General features: G+C 33.5%; 1 protein-coding gene across 5 annotated transcripts in view; it reads left to right on the plus strand.

Moving 5' to 3' along the window:
• The window catches only part of SSBP2 (single stranded DNA binding protein 2), a 294,970-nt gene that overhangs the window by 225,868 nt on the left and 43,213 nt on the right, over positions 1-25,889 (plus strand). For 3 of the 5 annotated variants that reach the window (XM_032334849.1, XM_032334847.1, XM_032334851.1), the window contains 4 exons: positions 6,750-6,809; positions 18,233-18,299; positions 19,162-19,232; positions 25,092-25,183. In XM_032334849.1, coding sequence (XP_032190740.1) covers positions 6,750-6,809; positions 18,233-18,299; positions 19,162-19,232; positions 25,092-25,183 — 290 coding nt within the window. The remainder of the gene's footprint in view (positions 1-6,749; positions 6,810-18,232; positions 18,300-19,161; positions 19,233-25,091; positions 25,184-25,889) is intronic. The other 2 variants (XM_032334848.1, XM_032334850.1) reach the window with 1 other exon arrangement.

The raw sequence follows: 25,889 nt of genomic DNA on the forward strand, positions 1-25,889 counted from the left end.
TATTGTCAGTTCATATTTTCTAAAACTTGGTAATTGTGTTCTTTCAGTCATTTTTAAAAGTTACTATTTTTTTCAAAATTAGAAGCAAATTTCACATGAATAATTTTGTCCTCAGAAAAGTTCAGTTACTTTACATTAGGTAAGTCCTGTAAAATTGTGTTTTAGAACATACCTCAGACTTCTTTTTTTTTTTTTTTTTTAAAGATTTTATTTATTAATTTGACAGAGAGAAATCACAAGTAGACGGAGAGGCAGCCAGAGAGAGAGAGAGAGGGAAGCAGGCTCTCTGCTCAGCAGAGAGCCCGATGCGGGACTCGATCCCAGGACTCTGAGATCATGACCTGAGCCAAAGGCAGCGGCTTAACCCACTGAGCCACCCAGGCGCCCCACATACCTCAGACTTCTAAATGTTACATTTGTCCATTCCAAAGAAATTGATGTTTTTCTTCTCTTCTTCACTGATTTATTCTAAATTGTGCTAATAAAATAAAATATAGTACATAGGAAATTGTATATGTTACATATAAAATAGTATATAGAAAATGCTTAAGTGGCATTTTAAAGAAACTTATTTTTAATGATTTTAAATTTTCTTTATTATCAATTTATTCTCTGAGACTAATATTTAAAGACTTTCTAGGGGCACCTGGCTGGCTTAGTTGGTGGAACATCTGACTCTTGATCTAGGGGGTTGAATTTGAGCCCCAAGTAGGGTGTGGAGATTACTTAAAAATAAAGTCTTTAAAAATAAATAAATAAAGAGTTTCTAAAGCCATATTGAGATATTTAAAATAAGATATAAGGTGATTTGGGCATCTGGGTGGCTCAGTCAGCTGGGTGTCCAACTTTTGATTTTTGCTCAGGTCATGATATTGGGGTTGTGCGATCCATTGCTGTGTGGGGCTCTGCACTGGTTGTAGTGCCTGCTTAAGATCTCTCTCTCCCTCTGCCCCCCGCCCTGACTTTCTCCCACTGGAAAAAGAAAGAGAGAGAGAGAGAGATAAATTGATTTATATATTGCTTCATCAACTTTAAGAATTCTTGGAAATACCAGCTTTATTTTATGGATTAATTACCTTGACGTTAAGATAATTTCTTGCTCTGGGGTGCCTGAGCCTGTTGCTCAGTCGGTTAAGTGTCTGCCTTCACCTCAGGTCATGATCCCAGTGTCCTGGCATCGAGTCCCATATTGGGCTCCCTGTTCAGTAGGGAGCCTGCTTCTCCTTCTGCCTCTCTCATGAATAAATTTTTAAAAATATTTAAAAAAAATTTCTTGCTCTGATACGGTTTTGTGTTCTTTCCTCTTAAGTGGGTTTCCTTCATATCAGGGCCCACATTATACTGCAGTGCACTGAGTCCTGTAGGATAACGGTATGAGCAAAGTGCTAAGAAGTTGAAAGAGGAAGAGCCTATAGAGATTCTTCAGAGAGGGAGTGACATTTAAACTGGCCCTAGGGAGATCAGTAGAAATTTACTTGGCAGAGAAAGGAGAATATTGGGTAGTCTCAAGAAACAGAATATTCTGGTGAATAAATCATGGTTATATGTTTTCTAAAAAAAACTATTAAAATGTTAGAAAATATTATGGTGACTGATGGTAGCTGCACTTGGGAGCATAGCATACTGGGTAAACTTGTCGAATCACTGTTGTACACCTGAAACTAATATAACACTGTATGTCAGCCACACTCAAATGTAGTTAAAGCTATACTAAATATATATATATATATTTTTTAAAAGAAAATATTACAGTTAACATTTGAGCAATGCGTCACTTAAGATGTATAGTTTGATCATAGATATTAAAGGAAGTTAGGGCTTAAACTGCTTCTTAGTACCTATAATTTCAGGGTAAGTAAATTATTTTATTTTTTTAAGTTGAATATTTTTATATATATGTCCCCCCAAAACTCATCTTGAATCAACAATAACACAAAGGTTCACAGTTGAAAGAAAATCTGTTCCCCTGTCCCAATGCCCTTAAAGCCATAACTGAAATACTCAAGCTCTGTGCTTCTCTACCTTCCTTCTGCTTAAAGATACCACATATTTCTTTATTTGTTTAAAAAATATGCTGAATGCCTAGTATGCACTAAGTACCACATTAGATGCTATGGCATCAGCCTGTGAGAAGCTCCCAGTCTAGACTGGAAATCAGATTACAAGTATCACTTGGATCTTCCCCACTTCTGTAAAAGAATAACCTCAAGCCAAAAATTGGGGATTTATCTTTGATTCTTCTCTTTCTCTCATTCCATATATCCAGTGCATTGTCAAATCTTGCCAACTCTTCTTTCATGAATGTCCTTAGTTTTCCTCTTTGATCCTGTATTTCTACAGCCTTTACTTCTATTTTCTTTATTTCTCAGGATGGGTAAATTGTTTATAAAATGATTCCATTGGGAACATTTGGGATCTTCAAGAAGGAAAGAATCATGCTGAGCAATCTAACTTCAACCAGAGTGAGGAAAGAGTTGGTTCTTTCTAATTCCTAGGGCATTGAGATAAAGCACTAAGGGTTTATGAAAGATCAAATAAGAAGACACAGACTACCTTCCACTAGCAAAAAAAGGGCAAAGAATAAAGGAAAATCACTCTTTTAGGGAAGCAGAAGTTTAAAATTCCATGAATAATTCTTGGTATAATGGAAAATAATAATCCTTTAAGACTGAATGACATTCATTCTGAAATAAATTATGATTCTGAATGGTATGAGCTTTTCTATAAAAAACTACTTAGAGGAAATGAGATGGACATTTGGTTTGTATTTCTATTAGACTTTTTTTCTCCCCATTCATTTAGTCACCAAATTTTATTGAATTCTCACGCTCTGTATATTTTTTTATTCCTTTCACTTTGGGTTATTCCATTTTGGGGGCCAGATAGCTGAAACACATAGAAAGGAGAATTTCTGTCTATAAATGTAGTTTCCATATGTCAGAATACAAACAGTGCTACTCATTTTATCTTGTGTTATAAAGAACCTGACTCCATGAATTTTGCCTTATTTGGAAAGCTTTTTTCCAAAACCAAAGCATAGCGTTGATTTTCATTTCTTCATAGCACTACATGTTCTATCAAGTCAGGGTGATGTAATTATAACTTCAGACGGAAGGCACCAGATTGAAATATGATTTTCTGCGGGCTTTCATTGATACTTTGCCATTTGGTGAAGAGAACATTCTACTTCTTCACATTAGTGGACTGATAGAGAAAGCGGTTTTTCCAGAAGATTGCTTCTCCTATTAATTGCAAGACAGGAACCTTAAAAAATCTTAATCAGAGGGCAGTGATTTTTATCTGCCTGTTCACTGCAGTGCCCAACAACTTAGCCCAAATGTCTTATAGATATTGCACATACATTTGTTGAATTAAAAAATTGCTAGTATACCTTTTAATTGATAAGTTCAGTTTTTTGTTTTTTATTCTTCCCATTGACCTTTGATCTGAACAAAGTGCATCATTGCTGGAGTATTCTTTTTTCTTCTTTAACTAGGTTTTCCTTTTCTCTGAAAAGTATGGGAATACATTTCTCTAGCTCCTTGATACTACTGGTTTGTGAGTTAGGAACATATGCCTATATCTCCACCCCTACACTCTTCAAATATTTATAGCTATTTACAGTATACAAATCTGTATCCTTAAGGGTGATGCTGGAGATAATTAACACAGAATCGGAGTTTTGTTTTGTTTTGTTCATTTTTCTAAGGGACTTTAGAGATTATCCAGTCCAAGTCCCTCATTTTATGGTTGAGAAAATTAAAGCCCTGGAAGGTTTTCTAGCCCAGGGCCCCTCTGCTAATTAGTTATTGCAAAACTAGAACCCAGGCCCTGACTCCCAGCCAAATATTTTTTTCACACACATTATAAATATCTTTTTCAGGGTGAAGGCTTTTTCCAGTTAAAATATTGATTCACCATCGTGATACCTTCAGGCAAATATTTTAATGCTCAAACTATTAAAAAAAAAAAATTTCCCCCCCAAATATAAAGAGTATTTCCTAGCCAAAAATTCTTTTGAAGAACCTGGTCTTCCCAAGCTATTAATGAAGAGTATGACATGTCTGTCAGTGGATACACTTTATATTATCAGCTGGTAACCTCTTAGATTAATATTTTACCGTTAAAGAATTTAAACTAGTTTTAATATCTTGAATTATTCTCGAAAGAAAATTGGCTTCTGAATGGTGAAGTACAAATATTAGTTGAATTTCTCAGTTGCTAATAATATGCACACTCTTGTGGGTTCAGTTGTTGTGTCTATACCTCAAGAAGTAGGCAAGTGAGGACCTATGTGATTAACTGGGTAACTTAAGGTAATGATCATTCTGGATAGTAACAGCTTATGTTGTAACAGCACTAATCTGATCTCAGCAGTGCTTTACCCATAGCAGTCTTTGTATTTTAGATAAAGGTAGTAGGCTTTTATTCCAGTTAACTAGATTTTTGTCATTTTTCCTTTAATTGGATTGATACAGATGTGAATTTATAAGTGGTTTTCTTTTCTTTTTTTTTTTTTTTTTCTGCCAAAACCACATAAATTTGAACTTGGGGGAGGGCATAAAAGAGGAAATAAGTGAACTAAAGAGAGAATCTTTTTCTCTCCCAATCTTCCTCTACAGAGGTCTGTAGCTTCCCAGCAACCACATGCTCTGCCTCTCCCACCCCGTAGTCCCAGGAGGGTGCCTCACAGTCAGATAGGAGAGTATGACAATCCCATTAAAGTATGTTTATTCACAGTACAATCGATTAGAGAAAATTTCTCTTTTCAGATAGTCCATTATATTAATACTGAAAACATCATTTTACATTCAGAGGAATGTGCAAATCTCAAATGTTCTATTTCAGATAAGGTCCATCTCAATGTTTATCTCAGCATTTGGTATTTAATAATATTTTTAACATAATTTCTACCTCAGATTCCATTTCAAAGTGAATTATTAGTAACCTATTTTTATTTCTCTTATGTTTCAAAAACTAAATTGATATACTGATTAATAAACGTCTCATAAAACATCACTTTGTAAAAGGAAGACAAATATCCCAAGACCAATGATACAATATATAATTACCAAATTTTTTTAATGAGTTCAGAATTTAAAAGGCAGTTATGAAATCAGGTGATTAAAAATAAAGCCGAGTGTGAATTTTGGGATAAGCTTCTAGTTGGCAGTATAGTTAACTAATTCTGTTTGAAGTAGAGTCTAGAAAGGGTAAAAGAGAAACAATTTTGATCAAATACATGAAAATAAAACATTCTTCAAGTGTTAAAATTGGAAAACCCATTGAAGTTTTATCAGTTGGAGGTGACAGTTTTACCTGGATAATCTAGTCTGTCTGTCCATTTAAAATGATCTCCTGATTAACTTAAAGATTAACACGTAAAAACATGTAATAATGGTCTAACATGAGAACACTGAAAGCAAAAAACTGAATTGCTTGTTTAACTCTAAAGTTCCTCTTGTTGGTTTGTCAGATCTTCCAAAAAATATTATAGAAACAGTCCATTCAACATAAATTTGTTAGGATTTTATTTTTCAGATGCTACTTTTTGAAGATAACCCTGTTTTAAAAATGTAGCAAAGAACTGCATGCTCATTTTCTAAAATGTGTATAGAAAATATGTTATGATTGTGGAATTTAATTATGTGAAGTACTATGGATTTGGCTTACCCAAGCTTCTATTAAATTGATCTTTAATTTATATTACTTCACTCTTAATATTTTACTTTATGATATTCAATCATTTAGAGTTGATAATTTACTTAATGTTACATGTAAGGAGTGATCTTAAGTTTAAGTAAATTATACAGTGTGACATAATTAAACAAAATCATGTAATTTTTCTGTAAAAATGGAATTCTGAATAACATTAGGAATATACTTTGAAAAGTTTGATGCCTGAATCTGAGTGACCAAAAATATTCTTCCACTCAACATTGGACGATAATTGAAATGTTATTTTTAGGATATTTTTCAGATGTTTTTCAGTCCGACAGAGTCAGCACATTTTAGCAGAATCTGATTTATCTAACAAGATAAATTGACTTGAATTTTAATGTAAGACCAGTTTTTTTTTCTTTTGTTAAAAGTACACAGCTCATAACCTGCTAGACTCAAAATACACAAATAAATTTCAACTTTAAAATTTATAATCAATTTTGAATTATAACAGACATTTGAAAAAGGAAAGCCAAAGCTCTTTTCACCATAAAAAACCTATGGAAGAGAAATTTCTTTGCCATTTTAAACAAGTATGAAAGAAAAAGTGAAGAAATTCTGCAACTTTTTAATTATTAGAGGAAATTGATAACCAAACTGAATAATTGAGTCCAAAGTATATGTTCAGAACCCAGTTTATGTAATGATGTGGCCAATAAGATTCTTCCTGAAGTCTTTGTGAGATTCAGGTGCCTAAATTCCTTAACTTTTTTATTTTTTTTTGGCCATTTAAATGTCATTATCTTAATAATAACTAACATTTTTTAAAAATTTGCTTTAGTTACTTTAGTCATCTTTGATGTTTTTATATTCTTTTTGGAAAAAGTTCCAGATATTCCACAAAATAAAAAATTGGATTGTGTTTTTTCTTAAAAGCGTTTATTCTCCTGAAAGAAACCACATGGGGAAATAAGTTGATTTATGTTTTGTATAATTCGAAAAGTCTTTAAAACAGTTTATTTTCAGATCCGTATTTTACATTGTGCTGTTTTTTTGTTTTGTTTTGTTTATTTGTTCTACTTCAATAGCCTTTTATGTCACCTCGGTATCCTGGAGGTCCAAGGCCCCCGTTGAGAATACCTAACCAGGTAAGATTCATGCGCTGCTTATGTCTGTGGGTTTTGTTGCTGTTGCTTTTAAGAATCAGTAAAGATTTTTAAATGTCATTAATATTTTTTCCTAGAAAAATACTAAATTATCCTTTCTCCATCCCATTGAGTGTTACTTCTGGTAATACGTAATCTCCTTTAAGGACTGGCAAACTACTGTCCATATGTTGGCTGACTGTTTTTGTAAATAAAGTTTGATTGGAAAACAGCAACACTCATTCATTTATATATTGCCTGTGACTTCTTTTACACTGCAGTAGATTTGAGTGGTCATGGGAGACCATATGTAGCCTGCAACCCTCAGATACTTACCATGTGAATCTTTACAGAAAGAAATTTGCTGAGCCTTGAAGTCTACTGTATACTTTGAACCTAATTATGTGTGTGTGTGTGTATAAATATATATATATATATATATGTGTGTGTGTGTGTGTAAAATTTTGGAAAATGCTCGGTACTGTTATTTAAAAGAGAGCAATAACATTTTTTCTGAACATATTTTGCTTTATTTTTTATAGAATATAGTTTCAATATCATGGTTATAATACTCATATCAGTTTTGCCCAATTATAATGATATACTGAGAATACAATTAGCTGCTTCTAGAAGGGTTAGATCTATTAATAAATAAGTCATTAGCAATAGATCTTCCAATTTTTTTTTACCTACTCGAGCTCTGAGATTTCATAAGCTTTTATTCTCAAGTAGTATTTTTTCTCAAAGCCTGAAATATTTATTTGCTAAAGACAATAAAGCACAATCTTTACTTCCAAGGAGTTTATAATTTAGTCTTCAGATACAGAAAATGTACATTTATATAACACAAGAAATTAAATGCTTAATTTTATGGCATATTTATGTAGAGTGATTGTTTTGTTACTTTCTTTAATTCTGTTATTGTGTGCCTCAGCATTTTCCAGGATCTAAAGTAAGCCCTGTTATTCCAGTAAATATTTTCTCATTCTTATTGTCTTTCTATCTAAATTTCCTTCCTGGCCAAAACTGCAACAAGAAAGTTGAGCTTCCTAGCATATTTGATAGCAACAGAGTTCTGTTTCTCCTCTCCTAACTCTTGCTGAAATTATGCAGTGTCCTTGAAGTGTCTCAGTTTGCTGGTGTTCTCTGTTTCTTGTGCACAGCAAGGAATGCCGGCACCCACGTCTGCCCCCAGGGGAGAGCTTTAAACAGGCAGCAGTGCCGGATCCTCTCATGGTTATAGTGCTGGGAGTCCTCATATTAGCAGCTGGAGGAGCTTTTCCCTTCAGACTGAATCTGCATTCAGTACATAGGGCCAGGGAAACATGGCATGAAATAGAAAAAGGGAGTGCACAGATGCCAAATGTTGCAACATAAGGGAATTTTGTTTTCTCTGTGGGTGAACCTGTGTGTATTGACAGTCAGATCTACTTGTATAGGTGATGGAGTCTTTAGAATTTCCTTCTCAGAGATTGAAAGTTGTATCTTTCACTGGAGTCTTCATGATGTTTCAGATGCCCTATCCATAACCTTGTATGTTATGTAGATCTAATAGGTTCCTGAACATCTGAATTAGGGAAATGTGAATTTCTTGTACCAGTATGTTACTAAAATTTTTTGACTCCATGTATTTCATATCAATGATGACAATCTGATGGGATTATTGGAACTGCATTTAGCGTTGTTGAAATGCCTGCCATGTGTAAAATACAATGCTGGGTTCCATATCTACCGAGACTCCTAAATTGGAAAACACACTTTGTGGAAGAAGAACGGGTTGTGGTAAATGTAGATTGTTTGAAACTTTTTTTAAGAGCAAGTACATGATGTCTTTAGATTTTTTAAAGAGGCAATTAAAATTTTAAAGGTAATAAAGAATTGTGATTCAGGCTCTTTTTCCTCAAGAATTTTAAACAGTGTTTATTTAAGTGTATTTTAAAATAATTATACTCTCGTCCAAGTGGCTCTTTTGTCCACTCATCCCCCCCCCACACACATTTACATAGTTAAGCTTCATTAATTCAAGCATCTGTCTTTCAAATCTATAATAATTTACATTTATACTATTTTTAAAAAGAATTTTCTGGCAAATTAATTGTGTTAATAGTGTAAACATATTGTTTTAGGAAATGTTTAACCTTTTCAGGAGCATGACATTTTCAAGCAACAGAATGTTTCTTCAGTTTCATTATGTAGTCATTAAAGTAGAATTGGAAAAACTACTTTTGATGGTTAATTGGGATGTTGCATATAAAAACACAAATATGTTAAGTATTTTTTTGATTGATCTTCATTTAGAATGATCATAACCTAATTAAAATTTGTTTTTCTGATAGATTCTATCTAAGAAGATAGAGTTGAAATACTCTCCAATGGTGTTGACTAATCATTTTGAATATGTGAAAGACTTTCCTTTAATAAACAGATTTTTCAGAATTTGTAACTTCTAGTGATTAGACTGTAGATTTTAACTTAAGTTCTCCTGAGATGGTTTTTATGGTTCTAGACTAAATTTACAATGCTTTATACTAGATGTATATTTATAGGACTGAGTATTTGGAAGATGGTATAATACACTCTACCAAAAAAACAAAATATATATAGGAAGGGGTAATGGTCTCTAAAATATGGAAGAAAAGTAGAATTACAAAAATATACAGTAGTGCAAAGAATAAATATATATAAAAATATATGTAACATAGAAGTTAAGTCCAAAAAATATGTTTGACTATACAATTTTACTGAAATTACTGAAATTGGCTCAGCTGTCAGAATAGGTAATTGGTGTGCAGCATCTAGAACCTGGAGTAGAACAAGCCTTTACCCTTCTCTTAGATAAAAAATTGAATCAGTAAAGTTCACAATGTTTATTCAACACTATGATGAGGAAACTAAAGCAGCCAGAAATACAGAGACAGTTAATGAGTGACACCAAGAATAAACTATAGATTTATTGAAACTATGGATTTATTGAATCCTTAGAACTTTTAGTTTATCCCTTATTTCTGACCATTCCTGAAACTCTGTAAACAGGTATGTGACATGGTTAATGCTGTTGACCATTTTATATTCTAAAGCTTATACTGGTATTCTAAAAACACACTGCATTTGACCGTTCTACTGAAAGTCTCAAAGATATTTCTCCAAAAGTAGATGAGTAGTTAAATACATGATGACATATCTAAATGGTGAAATAGTATGCAGTTACTAAAAGGCTTGTTATAGAATTAAATTTTTGATAGAATAAAATGTTTATGATCTATTACCAGCTGTGAAGAAGTCACAAAGCCCATGTAGTGTATCACCTCTTCTATATCACTATATGAGCTCAGATAGTTTCCCCAGCTCACCACACACACATACACACATTTGTCAGTGATTGTAAGGACTATGTCCTTTATTTCTGGATAATAGAATTATTTCTATATAAATAAAATAAAAAAGAAACTGATTTCTTTTTTATTGTTGCATTTTAAAATTTGCATCGAACAAGTATTTCATTTGGGAAGAGAAGAACATATTATTAGTTAAGTATATAATAGATAATATAATAAGTATATATATATTATATATAATAAGTATATAATAGATAAAAATAGATAAAAGTAAATATATTTTATTCTTCTGGTTATTCAGTATATAAGATTATCCTTCATTAATATTGAATATGTAGTTCTTACATGATAAAATGAAAAACATAAGGGATGCTAAAGATAGGCAAATCTTAAAAAAGATTTTTTTTCATTACTTTTCACATAGGGAAAATACCAATAGGCATTTGAGCAGAAAAAAGTTGTTCGGATGTTTACTCATACACTGAAAGTAAGTTTACATATTCCTATAAACAAGTTACCTATATTTTAAAGTACACTTCATGTTCTCCTTTGAGAATAAATGCCATTTAGCATGTCCTTTCCCAATAATTTTGTCTTGATAAAATTTTCCACATGTAGGGGCACCTGGGTGGCTCAGTGGGTTGGGCCTCTGCCTTCGGCTCAGTCATGGTCTTGGGGTCCTGGGATCGAGCCCCGCATCAGTCTCTCTGCTCAGCGGGGAGCCTGCTTCCCCCTCTCTCTCTGCCTACCTCTCTGCCTACTTGTGATCTCTCTCTCTCTGTCAAATGAATAAATGAAATATTTAAAAAAAAAATTTTCCACATGTAGAATTTTACTTTTATTTAATGATATCAATGTAAGAACTAAGACCTCAGCTGCATATAGAGAAGTATGTTCTACATTGAGTCAATAATAGGAGTCTTATAGCTGAAGTTTTAAGGATGACTATAGTAAATATCTAGCTTTAAAAATTAAATATTGCACCTGTCTAATATAAATCAGTGATTAATAATGAAAGCATATAGTAATTTTGGCCAGTTAAAATATCCCTTTCTGTCATTGAGATCTTCTTATTTCTTTATTATTGTGATAATTACACTACTAATATATTTAAATGATTATTTGAAACAATTAAAAAACATTATTTTCTTGCGACTTTGAATTATAAGTGTATCCTGGGATATATTACCTTTACAATTTTTACCTTGTAGAACATAGGAAATTCACAAACTCAAAATGTCTGACACAAAAGAAACTCATTCTCTTTCCCAAACCAAGAAAACTAAACATAGTCAATGCTGTACAATCTTGCATAAGTTATGTGTGTAGAATTTTTTGGTACAATGTTTACTTCTTCTGCCAAAACGTATCTTTTTAAAAAATTTTTAAATTTTTTATTAACGTACAATGTGTTATTAGTGCCAAAACATATCTTATTATCTTACAACATTTTTATCACAGATATTCCCTTTTTGGATATAAGTCCAAAAAGTCCATTGCCACATATTTGATTGGAAATTTCACTGGGCTATATGAAATCTGTCTGAAAAATATTTAGTCATTCAACAAATATTTGTTGAGTTTTACTGTGTGTTAGGCACCATTCTACTTATAGGCATACATCAATAAACTAATGAGAACCCTTCTTCTTGTGGAGTTGTTATTCTAATTCCACTACCAAATAGAACATTTTTAAAAACTTCGTTAATTTAATTTTTTTAAGATTTTATTTATTTATTTGAGAAGGCTAGAGAGAGAGCACAAGTAGGCAGAGCAGCAGACTGAGGGAGAGGGAGAAGCAGGCTCCCCGCTGAGCAGGGAGCCAGATGCAGGCTCGATTCCAGGACCCTGGGATCACAACCCAAGCCAAAGGCAGCTACTTAACTGACTGAGCCACCCAGGTGCCCCTAACTTTATTAATTTTAATTAAATGGCTGCATGGGGCAAAGGACTAGTATATTGGATGGTGTACTTGCAGTAGTTGAGAGATAGACAAAAGAGAAATAAAGTAAATATATATCAAATGGTGAGTTGTGCTTTGAAGACAAATGTTTTCTGATACTGACTGTAATATTTCTATATTTTAACATCTTTTCTATGGATAATGCCTTTTTGCAGGAAAAAAGGTGTGTTGAAAGGACCTCATTTTCATCAAGCATCTTAGCATGCTGGTCCAAATACCAGCAATGTCCAGCAATGCACGACTTTGAACAAGTAACTTAACTTTTCTGGGCCTTGATTTTCCTACCAGTAGAATGAGAATGGACTCAAGTATTTCTAAAGTCCTTTCTACTTTTAAACTTTAATTAAATGATTCTACTTCATTTCATATAATTGAGGGGACCCATCCAAAATGTTGGTAGGTCAAAATTACTAGCTGAATTATGTCATAAAAGCATTGATAAATTCACTATTTTTTTCATCATCGGTGAGCATTTAATCTCTCTGAGGAGACAATATAGGTATTGGTATTCAAGGAAATATATACCAGAATCTTAAGTTCCTAGAAGGGCTTACCACTGGAATCACATCATTTGTGAACTAATTTTTTTTATGAAGCAAGGCATTTCTTCACTTGTTTCTGCTTAAATAAAATTCCATATTATTTCATTTATTTTAAATCCTAGGAGTTAAGGCCTATATTTAGAACTTTGAAATATTTGACCTGATTTGACACCTTGGCTCTGCTTCTTACCAGTACTATAACCATCAACAAATTAATAAATTTATGAACAGTAGTCCCCCTTTATCTATGGAGGATATATTCCAAGACCGCCAATGAATGCCTGAAAACCACGATAGTACCTGATTCTATATATGCCATATTTTTTCCTATGCATACATATCTATGCTAAGGTTTAATTTATAAATTAGGTACAGTAAGAGATTAATAATAATAATTAATAAAAAATAGAACAATTAAAACAAACTGTAAAAATTATGTGAGCACAGCTCTATTTCTCTTCCAAAATATCTTATTGTACTGTGCTCACTTTTCTTATGATGATGATCTCAAATGATCACATGCCTATGTGATGAGATGACATGATGTGAATGACATAGGTGTTGTGGCAAAGCTTTAGGCTGCTGTTGACCTGACAATACATCAGAAGAGGGATCATATGTTTCAGGACTGAGGTATACCATGGGTTAACTAAAACTATAGAAAGTGAAACTCCAGATAAGGGAAAACTACTGTATTAAAACTGAATTCATCAGGAATGATTAAAAATAACTTAAAAATAATCATTTCATGGGATTGTTGTAAGCATTGAATGAAATAATAAATTTAAAGAGACACAAGTGTATGTTACTATTGATATTATGTTTGTTATTATTAACTGCCCTCATCATTAGTGTTATTTTCTCTGTCAGGTAAAGATGTTTTGTAGAACAAAGAATGTATGTCAAAATTTGTGACTAGTTATACAAGTCTGAATGGAATGTGATTAGCATATTAAAAATATAAAAATATTAACCCACAAGATGTATAAATTTATTTTTCCTGATGTTAAATTTTTAAGGGATGTGGTGATTATGGCTTTGTTAGTGGGCAAAACAATCAATCATCTGGTAATCCCAGGATTGAAAAAAATATTTTAAAAGTTAGAGTTCTGACCTACCAAAAGACAAATAATGATGAGTTAGATTTAGAAAAAAGACACTCTTTTTGAAAGACAACCTGATATGGATTGTAATTTCTATGAGATTATGCTGTATTTTTTTTTTAAGATTTTATTTATTTATTTGACAGAGATCACAAGTAGGCAGAGAGGCAGGCAGAGAGAGAGGGAGGAAAGCAGGCTCCCTGCTGAGCAGAGAGCCTGACACAAGGCTCGATCCCAGGACCCTGAGATCATTACCTGAGCCGAAGGCAGAGGCTTAACCCACTGAGCCACCCAGGCGCCACCGATTATGCTGTATTTTTAATACAGAGATGCCGGAGGGCGTGGACCCCCCCCCCCCCCCCCCCCCCGCGAAGGAGCGCGGTGTGTCTGTGGGGAACACAGGCCTTCGCAGGCTCAGGAACCATCTCTTTTTTCTAATTGCACTATACTTGTCCTAGCTTCAGTCTGGAGATACTTAAGACCTCCACGGGGTCACAATCCTTAGACTTAGCAAGTCTTGCCTTATCTCTGGAGCTCGAAGGGGAGAAATGTGACCATTGTCTGATGTCCATAGTTCATTTACTCTCAGTGGTTTCTTTTCACAGATTGTGTTCATCTGAACCATTTTATTTTTATTTACCAAAGTACTGTACTTGGCTATTTGCAGTGTTTTCAAAACCAAATGTTTATTTTTTGTGTGTTTTTAATCTTCCATACTTGGTGCAATAGAAGCTGCAAAGATGTGCCACTTTATCTGTGAAATGGAGTTTTGTATACCAATAAATTCTAGTTTAAAAACTAGTTTAGTTTTTTTGACAGTGTTGACTACTTCTTGCTTCTTAAAAGCCTCTATTATAAAGTGTTGGTCTTGGTCTACTTTCTAATTTCATTCCTATTCAGTTTCATTTTCCTCTCCTACATCTCCTTGGTATTTTTAAAGAACTGTATTTTTGTGGGGCGCCTGGATGACTCAGTCATCTGACTCGGTTTCTGCGCAGATCATGATCTCTGAGTTGTGAGATTGAGCCCCACATGAGGCTCCACATTCAGTGTGAAGTCTGCTTGAGGTTCTTTCTCCTCCCTCTTCCTCCCCCTCTACTCCTACCCCTGCTTATGTTCTCTCTCTCTCTCTCTCTCTCTCTCAATTAAATAAATAAAAACATTTTTAAGAAGGATTATACCTTTTATCTTTTTTCTTTGAAGTCAATTTCTTCCTTAGGACTTTATCACTAATGATTCCTAAAATTGCCCAGCCTAAATTTTATTTATTTTATATATTCAATAAATATTTCTCTGAGCCAATAGGCAAGATAGGTTCTATACCCCTTCATAGTTTACAGTCTATTGGAGATGCAGAGAGGAAATAAGCCATGATTGTATTTAAGTTCTATGAAAATGAAGTATAAAATCCTATAAAAGCACATAAACAATCCTTACCTCCCCAGCATATTAAGATATTCGGGAAGGAAGGAGTCATCCAGAGGTGGCAGAAAAAAGAAAAGGTTGTGGTTGGGAGACCTGTTATATTGAGCAAATAAATACACTGAGCAAAAAAGTAAAAAATATTGAAGACAATGGAAGTCAGATTTCTCACTGTAGGAGAAAGTATTTACAAACATAAAAAAGAAGGAGGTTAAAAATAATCCTGGGGCGCCTGGGTGGCTCAGTGGGTTAAGCCGCTGCCTTCGGCTCAGGTCATGATCTCAGGGTCCTGGGATCGAGTCCCGCATCGGGCTCTCTGCTCAGCAGGGAGCTTGCTTCCTCCTCTCTCTCTCTGCCTGCCTCTCTGCCTACTTGTGATCTCTCTCTGTCAAATAAATAAGTGAAGTCTTAAAAAAATAATAATAATAATAATAATCCTGAGGTTTTACTTTGGAATTTTACCTGTTGACTTGGTGCTGGGAAATAGGAATTTATGGCATGGGTGTGTACCCTCCTCACACACACACAGATATACAGTTAGTCATGGATGTATATGTGTGTACATTCACAGATTTTTATTATTATAATTTTAAATTTTTTTTTTTTTTAAGTGCAACCTCTACTGAGAGGGCCAAAAAGCAGTGTACCAATTTAAAATGAGCACTCTGAGAGCTCAGATCTTGATGTCTAAATGTTGTCCTTCACTAGAGGGAATCAGGGCTCTGGGCCCTTTGGAGTAAAGTCTGTTTTCAGAGCCAGGCTAGAAAAAAATATGAGGTGAACTTGGAACTTTTGTCCAAAGAAGAAAATACTCAAAATATGATGGAGACGTGTCGAAAGTCCATAAGGACTTGAAGAGCCTCCTGCTGGCCAAATCATGAATATTTGAATACTAAAATATATGATAATAATAGATTACAACCTATTGATTGAAATAGGAAGGAAAGGTGGACAAAAAGTTGTTCCTTCAGTGGAATGCCAACTAAACCACATAAAATGATAGACAAGGAATATCTCCATTTTGCAACTATCCTAGTGCTTAGGAGTTGTCAGTGGATGCTGGTGGGTAGATAATTGATTGACGAGGAATGGGATACTGACAATCTTGGAATAACTCTAATACTAAAAGTAGTTAATTACAGAGGGGAAAAGTAATGATCCCATGGTGTACAGACCTGATGAACACCAACACAATCAGATGAAAAAGGTTAACATACCCTGTCATGGGACGAGTGAGCATCATGTGCCTTTGAAGTGATTCACCAAGAAGAGCACAGCATCATTTCTTCAGGAATCTTTGTAAGAAAATAGGACCTGAGTTGGGGTCATGAAAAAGCATCAGAAGATCATCCTTTAGAATTGAAGACCCAGATTCTAAAACTGCTGAGGACATGACAGGGAAAGACGAAGGAATAATTCCTGCTTGGAGAAGGGTGAAGAAATACAATAACTAAATGCAACATGTGTTCCGTGAGATCCTGGCCATAGAAAGTAAAAAGAAACATGGTGGAGACAAATGGCAAATATGGTTGAGGTCTGTGGAGTGGATGGTAGCGTTGTATCAGTGTGGGTTTCCTGTCTTGAAGCATTGTGTTATGGTTTTGTACAGGAATATCCTTGTTTAGAGAACTGTATTCTGCAGTACTCAGAAGTGATGAGGCATAATGTCTACAGCTTGCTGTAGTGGTTCTGAAAAAGATTGATGATAAGTGCATATAGAGAGAAGGAGAAGGGGTGATTCAGGGGCAGATGTGGTAAAATGTTGACAGTTGGGCAATTGGTGTCAGAGTCTATGGGAATCCTTTGTACTGCTTGTGGAATTTTTCGTAAGCTGGAAAACATATATATATACATAGTTTAAAACAAATGGGAGAACTTATCCCAGACTGGGTTTATATGGAAGAATTTTGCTAGGAACCGATCCCTAAACTGAGATCTTAAATATGTCAACAAAGGGCAGAAAAAGATCTGTGAGTTCCTTAACATGAGATATTGTTTATTTTTGTTTACTTTTGTTTTGTTTTTAATGGTTGGCATTTAGATATTGATTTAATTCATGAATTGAAAAAACCTGAGGGAAGTTTAGTTTAGAATGTTAGGGGCAGCAGCAAGAAATAACCCTGGAAAGATAAGCAGGGAATGGATCATATACTAGTGTATGTACTCAGTGTGGTTTTAAGAAAAAAATTAAAGAATTACAAAAATGGCTTGAGAAATGGCAGTTCTCTACTGTATCCCAATGATGATGATTAAGAAAACAGTTCTGATCTGAATATATATATTTTTTATTATTAAATTTCTTTTGAAATGTTTGAAATTTTTCACTAGATAGACAAGATTTATTCTGCTTTAAGTTAAATTAGTGAATCTTACAGAAATTTTTGCCACTTGTCAGGATTATGTGTTCATGTGACTGGATACATATTTGGTCCAGCTCTAAGTGCTGCTCAGATAACTGTTAGAAACTTGTGGTTCAGGACATATCTAGTATCACAGCCTTCATAAAATAAACCCTGTCTATTAATCACTCCACCTTTTTCACTTCTGGTTCTCTTTTTTTCCATTCAGCCAAATCAACTGAACTTAACTAGAGTATTATTTTTCTAAATGGTTTCTTAGGGAAAATGTAACAACAAAAAAAGTTTATTGGCCCCTTGGCATTTTAGTCCTGCTGCTATTATAATGCCAAATGAGTAAAATAATCTGTAGAAAATAGAGAGATTACATTCAAGAAGCAAAATTCGTTATTTCAGTACCCATAGTAAGTTAATTTGAAGGAAAGGCATTGTACTTCTCAGATGAAAGAGGACAATTTTGCCTAGATTTTTGTTTCTAGGAAGTACTTATTTACAAAATTTAGCAAGGTAGAATCTTTTTAGAACTAAGAACTTACACTAGGTATGTAGAGCTATAAAATTTATAAATTAATGTGAAATATAAGAAATCTGGTGAAATACTATATGTATTCTGTAATTATAGGAATTTTAAAGGAGAATTGCTAAAGCACTTATTTTGTAAATATTTAGAATATTTTTTTATTTTGCTTTACTAAATATCCTAGGCACTTGGAGGTGTCCCAGGAAGTCAGCCATTACTTCCAAGTGGAATGGACCCAACTCGACAACAAGGTGACTACTTTAAATTAAAAGTGAAATTGATATGCAGAGACTCAAATAAATCTTTAATTTTTAAGGACAATTTTATTTGTATTAATCTTCCATAGTTATACCAGTTACATTTTTATAGGTAATATGGCCAAATGAGTTATATATTCAGCTAACTCTTTTTTTTTTTTTTTTAAGATTTTATTTATTTTTTAAGGTGGGGGGGGAGCGAGAGAGAACACAGGTGGGAGGCTGGGAGAGGGAGAGCGAAAGGCAGACGCTTAACACACTGAGCCATCGAGGCACTCCTCAGCTAACTCTTAATTATGCATGATATGATGATGGTGATCACATAAGAAACCGAAGTATCTTATGTATCTAAAAATCCATGTTTTAACTAATAACTACTAAAACCTTTTATATAACTTCTAACAGGTGGGAATTAAAATGATTATTTCCTTTAGGATTTCTTCTGCCTTTTTCAGATAGTTAGTACATTTGAAAGATGAGCAGGAGGAAAAGAGGATGCTAAGTCACCAATGACTTAATTAATTTAACAAAAATCAATAATCAGGACCTTCCAACAGAGCTATTTAGGTACCACAGATGTGTGTGGCTCTATTACACTATTCCGAGGTAAAAGGTACAGATGGTATGAGAGATACATTTCAGCACAAGTAGGAAGAAAAATTCAGTCTCAATGAATGGAAAATGTGGGCAAGTGGTCATAAGAGACAGAAAAGTAGCCATGGAAGCCAAGATGAAATGAAGTCCATGACCCAGTTCCCTTAGTAAATAAGGTTTAACACCAAGCAGAAAAGAGGCTACCACCTCCTGGTTTAGCACTCATTGCTAATATCTTCATACCTTTTTTTTTTTTTTAAAGGGCATCCAAATATGGGTGGGCCAATGCAGAGAATGACTCCTCCAAGAGGAATGGTGCCCTTAGGACCACAGGTAAATAATCAACACAAAAACTAGATGCTGAGTTTTTTGCCTTCATCTTATACATAAACAAATGATATCATTCGCTGGCTTTTATTATATGCATTAGAGGCTTGATATAACAGTTATTAGGCTCTTGAGGACATAATATCTGTGACATGTCCAAACTGATGTAACAACAAACCATATTTTAACAGGTGCTATCACATATGCCTTTAGTACATTTGAAAAATTATATTGTGTAGAAATACATTAAAGGAATTACTATAAAAAGACAGCTATTAATTACTGTTTTGTTAACCAAGCTGAGGAAGTCTAAAAAAATGTATAGCAATTATTATAAAAGATAAGCATGAAAGTTAAATAAGTTAAATAAAACACAGTTGATATAAGATATGGAACAGAATAAACAACATAGAATATATTGCTATAAGTCGTTTAAAGAATGCCATTGATAGTTTCTTACCTACAACCATTTCTTCATAGAATATGAAAACAATAGCTATTTAGAAATAAACATTAAATGGGTCTTAGTGAACAAGCATAATCCTATCAGTCTATATCAGATGTTAGCCTACTTCTCTAAAAGTTTCCAAAAGTACACACTGAGATTGAATCTATCCTACCTGTTCATGACATTTTTCAATGTCATATGCTATTACAGAATATCATTTATTTTCGGTAAAACATTCTTTTGTCTCTCGGGAAAACTAAATAAGGTAAAAATTAATTTTATCATGTTCTATTTCAAGGAAACTAATCCCAAATCTAGAATTTTAAATTTCTATCTTATGGCTCAGAGATTAATGTGTCGTAATGTTGATTAAAAGAGTGAATTAACTTATTTTCTTTATGCTTTCCAAGAATAGCTATATAAGTCCAGTTTTAGGAACTTGTTTCATGTATCTACTTTTAAAAAATTAAATTAGTATTTTGTTCTGTGCCCAAAGGAGTCAGAGAATTAATATCTAATACTGAGATAATGTGAGTTAAATCTAGGTGTTTCTAACCTACATAAAATATATATATATATATATACACACACACACATATGTATCTTATTAAATAAAACATATATTTATATAACTATATTAAATAAACTATATATGTATAGTTATATATATAACTATATTAAAACATGAAAGGCATTATAACCAAAATTTTCAGAGATACCATATTACATGGAAAAAAAACTCCAAATGTTAATGGACATGACATCATGTCATGAAAAAAATAATTTTTTTTATTTAGGCTCATTTATTTCTTACATATTTTCTAAGATCTTATAAAACTCTGATTTAGATATTTAAATTATTTTTCCCTATGTCTACTCATGTTAGGGTCGATGACTTATGTGACCAACCTTCAGAAGTTATTGATAGCAATTAGAACTTATAAGATCTATAAGATATTCATTGACTGAATATATATTTTAGTCATTAATACACTAAGCCAGTTTGGCTCTACATAACTTGAAAGATTTTTTCCCAAAAGATTTTCATAATAGATACATATTAAAATATACATAAAAATGTGTGGCCTATAATTTAGTAATCATTATTCATTCAGTTCATTGATTTTTAAGCTAGCTGCTCTCTAAGCTTTTGCCATCCCAAACCAATATTTTCAATACTTTTTAAAAACTAGTCTGAGTTAAGAGTCAGTTTTACGGTGTTTGAATGATATGCCAATGGTTATTTAAGCTTTATGAACACTTAGAACTCATTTGAAAATGCATAGATGGAAAGCATACTGGTCTTTATGTTTTATAAATATTTAGCTGTGTGTTTATGTGTTTTGTGTTATAAGTAAATTACAATAGAAAGTACGAAAACATGTTTCTGGTGCATAATCTCTTATTGATGAGTTTTAATACTGAAGTTTATCATGTAAGTGTGAATTCTTTCTTTGTATTTTTGAACTCAAAAGATTAGTTTATTTCTGCCATTTGGATTAGTACCCTTGCTATATGTTTCTTCATAATTTGAGGGCAATAAGGTGTTTTGGTTTGAATTTACCTCAGAAGCCAGAACTACCTACAACAACTTCTTTAAATCACAGCATAGAAAATGTCAAAGATTAAAGGAAACTCTACATACCATGTACTTAAATAAAAAAGAAATCATATTAATATGAATGGCAGATAAGTAAAACGTGAGATAAAATAATTTGGATGAGGGTTTCTTATGAAATATTTACCTGTAACACCTGGTATATGAAACATATGCATTATAAACTGTGAATTTTGTATAAAGGTTATCTGTGTTTCTTGAAAGATAATAAAAAAAATAATTCTCATAATAGATATTATAACCATACAGATGTAACCAAACAGAATGCATCTGCTTTTTTCTAGTTGAATTATAGAAATCATCTCTGGAATATTGTTTCTAGCTTTATATACAAACATAAAACACATCTCTTTTTTATCATAGATATTATTTCCATAATTTTTTTAACCTTAAGACCAGTTTAATGGAGAAGAAAAATAATTATCTGTTGGAACAACCGAATTCCAAGAACAGAGAAATATATATATGTTCTGGTGATTCTTAGATAATGTTGATTTAGGCAAATGCACATTTAGATCATAGTAAACATGTGCTTGATACTTATTACATGAATGAAGAAATAAAAGTTTGCTCCAAATCTTGGCATATTTTTCTCACCCCTTTACCTGTTTTAAATTTAACTGTGGTGGTAATACACAATTACCTACTTACTCAAGAAAAATATCTTACTTAATACCATATTTGAAGACATTTTTCTATTTGCTTTTGTATTAAGATATACTTACCTTGCCTGTGTTCTTATGCTTGCCAGATTCCATATGATTAACAGAAAAATTCACCAAAACTATCCAATTAGTTTTAGTTCTTCCAAAAATCTGAAGGATAAATGAGTTATATACAAATAGGAACATACTATGATTTCCAAATCAAATACCTGGGGTGGAGATATGGTGAGATGAAAATATATGATAAGCTCTCATGTTAGAGAGAATTAACTGATTCTCTATTTTCAAATTTCAGATAGGTAGAATTCAGCTCAGTAAGGGGAAGAACTTTCTAGAAAGTAAACTGCCCGATCATGGAAAAACTCTTTATAAACTTTCCAAGCAGTATCTGAACAGTCATTTTGTCAGGAACATTGCATTGAGAAAGAGATTAAACCAGATGGAATTGTATAGCTGCCATCCGCTTTAAAATTCAGTGATTCTAAATTAGCTTTTTCCATTCTGCCTTTGTTGATACCACTCGGAAAGCCAGTTGTTATTCTTTCTTGTCTTCCTGTTTTCTTTTGCTTCAAATTATTCACAAAATGAAAATATTTTGTAAATCTATCAAATTATGTATTGGATAATTCCTTACTCATTTCCTGTGATACTAGAGCATTGGGTGTACCAAGAGGAGTAAAACAGATTCTACCTTCAAGGTACTTACTGTTCAGCAGGAGACACAAATACATAAAGAAAAGCTATTATGCAGTAAAAAAAAAAAAAATCTAGAGAAGAAATATGCATGCTCTGTCAGGGAATCAGTACATAAATAAGCATGTAATTCTGTGAGGGTTGAAGGCTCAAGGGAAGCTGATGAGAAGAGGACTCATTTAAGTTGGTCCCTTATTAATGGTGACAAGAAAGAGTTAGCAGCTACAACTTTTGATCACCAGATATCATGTTCTTAATGCACCAAGCACTATGATAGGTGTTTTATATGATTTTATTTTATCCTCCAACAAGCTTATAAAGGACATGATATCACTTTGCAGATAAGGAAATGAAGTTTGAGTCGATCATTAAGTATTGGCCCGTGATCACACATATAGAAAGAGAGGCAGAGGAAATGGGGCTGTGGCAACAGAAGTTCAAACCAATGTCTTTCTATGTCCTGAGCTATAAAGAAAATTAATGTTTTCCTTGATAAAATGAAACAGATCTTCTAAGACCAAAAATGGAAGGAGACTTTTCTTTTGAAGCATTTCTATTATACCTTACCATCCAGATTTTGTTTCCAATGGCTAATTTTCTTCTCAGAGACTTCTTGCTAACATTGCTGGTACTACTACCATGCTTCATCCAGAGGTTAAGGAACTAACTAATCTAACTAATGACTCAGCTGTGGATAGAAACCATTTTATCCCATAGTACATACAACTGGGATGTTTAAGTAAAAGTTCCCTAAAGAAAAAGTAAATAAACAATGAGAAGAACATGTAACTAAGTAATTTATTTATTATAAACTGTGACTTACACTCTAGAATTAACAAACTCATTGACTATTTCCTTGTCATCTTAGCACCTACTACACAGAAGGCCACGCCATGAGTTACCATGAGTGAAAAAGTGTCTTGCATGTTTCTGAACCACAAGAAATCCATTAAGCTGGAGGGCATAGCTGGGAGTAGGGAAAGAAGGTAAAGGTTATAGGAAATGTATACAGGAAATACAGGCAGGGCTGACCTCTGAATACCATCATAGAGCCATGCTGAGGATTAGTATTTGTGAGGCCGTTTGGGGCATCATGGCTTTTAGGTGACATAAATAGGACTGACTTTTGGAATCATTGTTCTGGAGGCAGCATGAAGAATAGATGGGGAGGGGGAGAGGCTAAGTCAGAGAGACCAATGAAGACGGTACATAAGTCTTAGTAAGTGACAAGGAATAGTGATATGAAAGAAAGCACTATTCCAAGAGCTATTTCATAGGTCAAATCAAGAGACTTTGGTAACCGCCTGGAGGTTCTTAGCCTGGACTGTTGTTGTTTGGCAAGGGATGCCACAGAACTGACTGAGGAAAGCAATATGAAGAACACAGTTGTGAGAAGAGAACACTGAGTTTACTTTTAGATGTGTTGAGCATGAAGCAGTGCCCCGATGGAAACAATCCAATTGACATTCAACATGGGAGTTATCCAGGAGCTTAGCAGAGATGTTGTGACCAAATAGAAAACATTTGGGATTCCTAAATAGTTGCTGAACTAATGGTAGCAGATAAGATTACCCTTAAACATGAACTTATTTAAAAGAATGCTGTGGTTAGAACTTGGAGGAAAACAACATTTCAAGAGTTAGCAAAAGAAAAGGAGCCAGCAAAGGAAACAGGGAAAAAAGTGAGAAAAGTTGGCAGAATAGTGCTGTCAGAAAGCCAAGCATGAAAGCAGTTGATAGTGTCAAAATATATTAACATGACAATGTTAAAAAGCAATCTTTGGGCCTTAATGGAAACTAAAGTAAGCTAATATGATATGCATGTTAAAACATTAAAATGTTTTTCTCCTTTGAATGTATGTAAGAGATGCTGACAGAAGCCTGTTGCATGATATAATTCATGTATACATATTTTAAGTGCATTTTAGTTTTCATATATTGTTGTGTGTTTGTATATTCGTACATCTCTCTATGGGATATATTATTTTGTGAACAGAAGTTTACATTCAGCTTTCTTATGTTAGGTTCACCTGTTGGGTTTTTTTCCTTCAGCTTTTATGTAATTGTTCTGGGTCTGGCAATTTCAACATGCTGACTAATCATCTATTCTTTAAAAACAGAGTTTTGGATTTATAAAATGTTTTATTTGAAAAAGTTCACTGTTGTACAGATATTGGGAAATTCATAAGGATATGGTGAATATTCTAATTGCAAATATACCTTAATCGTTTAACATGCTCCAATGATCTTACATAGTCATGTAGTTTTTAAAAGACACAGACCAAAGTAATTATTAAGATAGAAGCAATAATACAAGAGTGGATCCTTCAGAGAATGAATTGCACAGGCCTTATCCAATCAGGAGTTATGTAGGGAAATCATTAACCTGCTCTCCTTTCTTTCCCCCCTCCTCTTTGGTTTTGTTTTTTTGTTTTGTGGTAGTCTGACCCTTGGTTATCATTACAGAACTATGGAGGTGCAATGAGACCCCCCCTGAATGCTTTAGGTGGCCCCGGAATGCCTGGAATGAACATGTAAGCAAAATGCTATGTTATCCTGTTTAGTAAAGTATTCTATTTTCTGTCTTCTGAAGTCACACTAATTTGTAAGACAATTTAAGCACCTCAATTTCAGTGTAGTATAAAGTGAAACCAGAGAACATAAACTAAACATGAGCTGTAGAGTTTGCTACATTTTCACAACATTTTGTTTTTCTGCCTTCTCTGCAGCTTATAATTTTTTCCATTTTCAAATGCCAAATGCCAACTTTTAGCCAGATTTTCATGTTTCATTTGTTTATCTAAAAATGAGTGTTTTATAACTAAGCACATAGGCTCCATAGAGTCTATATAAAACTCAAAGAGAGGGGCGCCTGGGTGGCTCAGCGGTTAAGCATCTGCCTTCAGCTCAGGTCATGATCCCAGGGTCCTGGGGTTGAGCCCGGCACTGGGCTCCCTGCCTGGCAGGAAGCCTGCTTCTCCCTCTCCCCCGCCCTCTGTTCTGTTCCCTCTCTCACTGCGTCTGTCAAATAAATAAATAAAATCTTTAAAAAAAAAAAAAAAACCCTACAAAGAGAAGCTGGTACCAAGACAATGATGTAACTCCCTAGAAGCAGACAATTGATATTAACTTCATTTTAATCATACACAGTAATTCCTAAAAGTTTTTAAATCCTACATAGAGTCCTTGCTTTGGCTTTGTTGGTACCACTCATAACCCACCAAGAATTCTCTTTGGTAG

The sequence above is a fragment of the Mustela erminea genome, chromosome 3, assembly GCF_009829155.1.
Source record: "Mustela erminea isolate mMusErm1 chromosome 3, mMusErm1.Pri, whole genome shotgun sequence".
NCBI classification, from domain to species: Eukaryota; Metazoa; Chordata; class Mammalia; order Carnivora; family Mustelidae; genus Mustela; species Mustela erminea.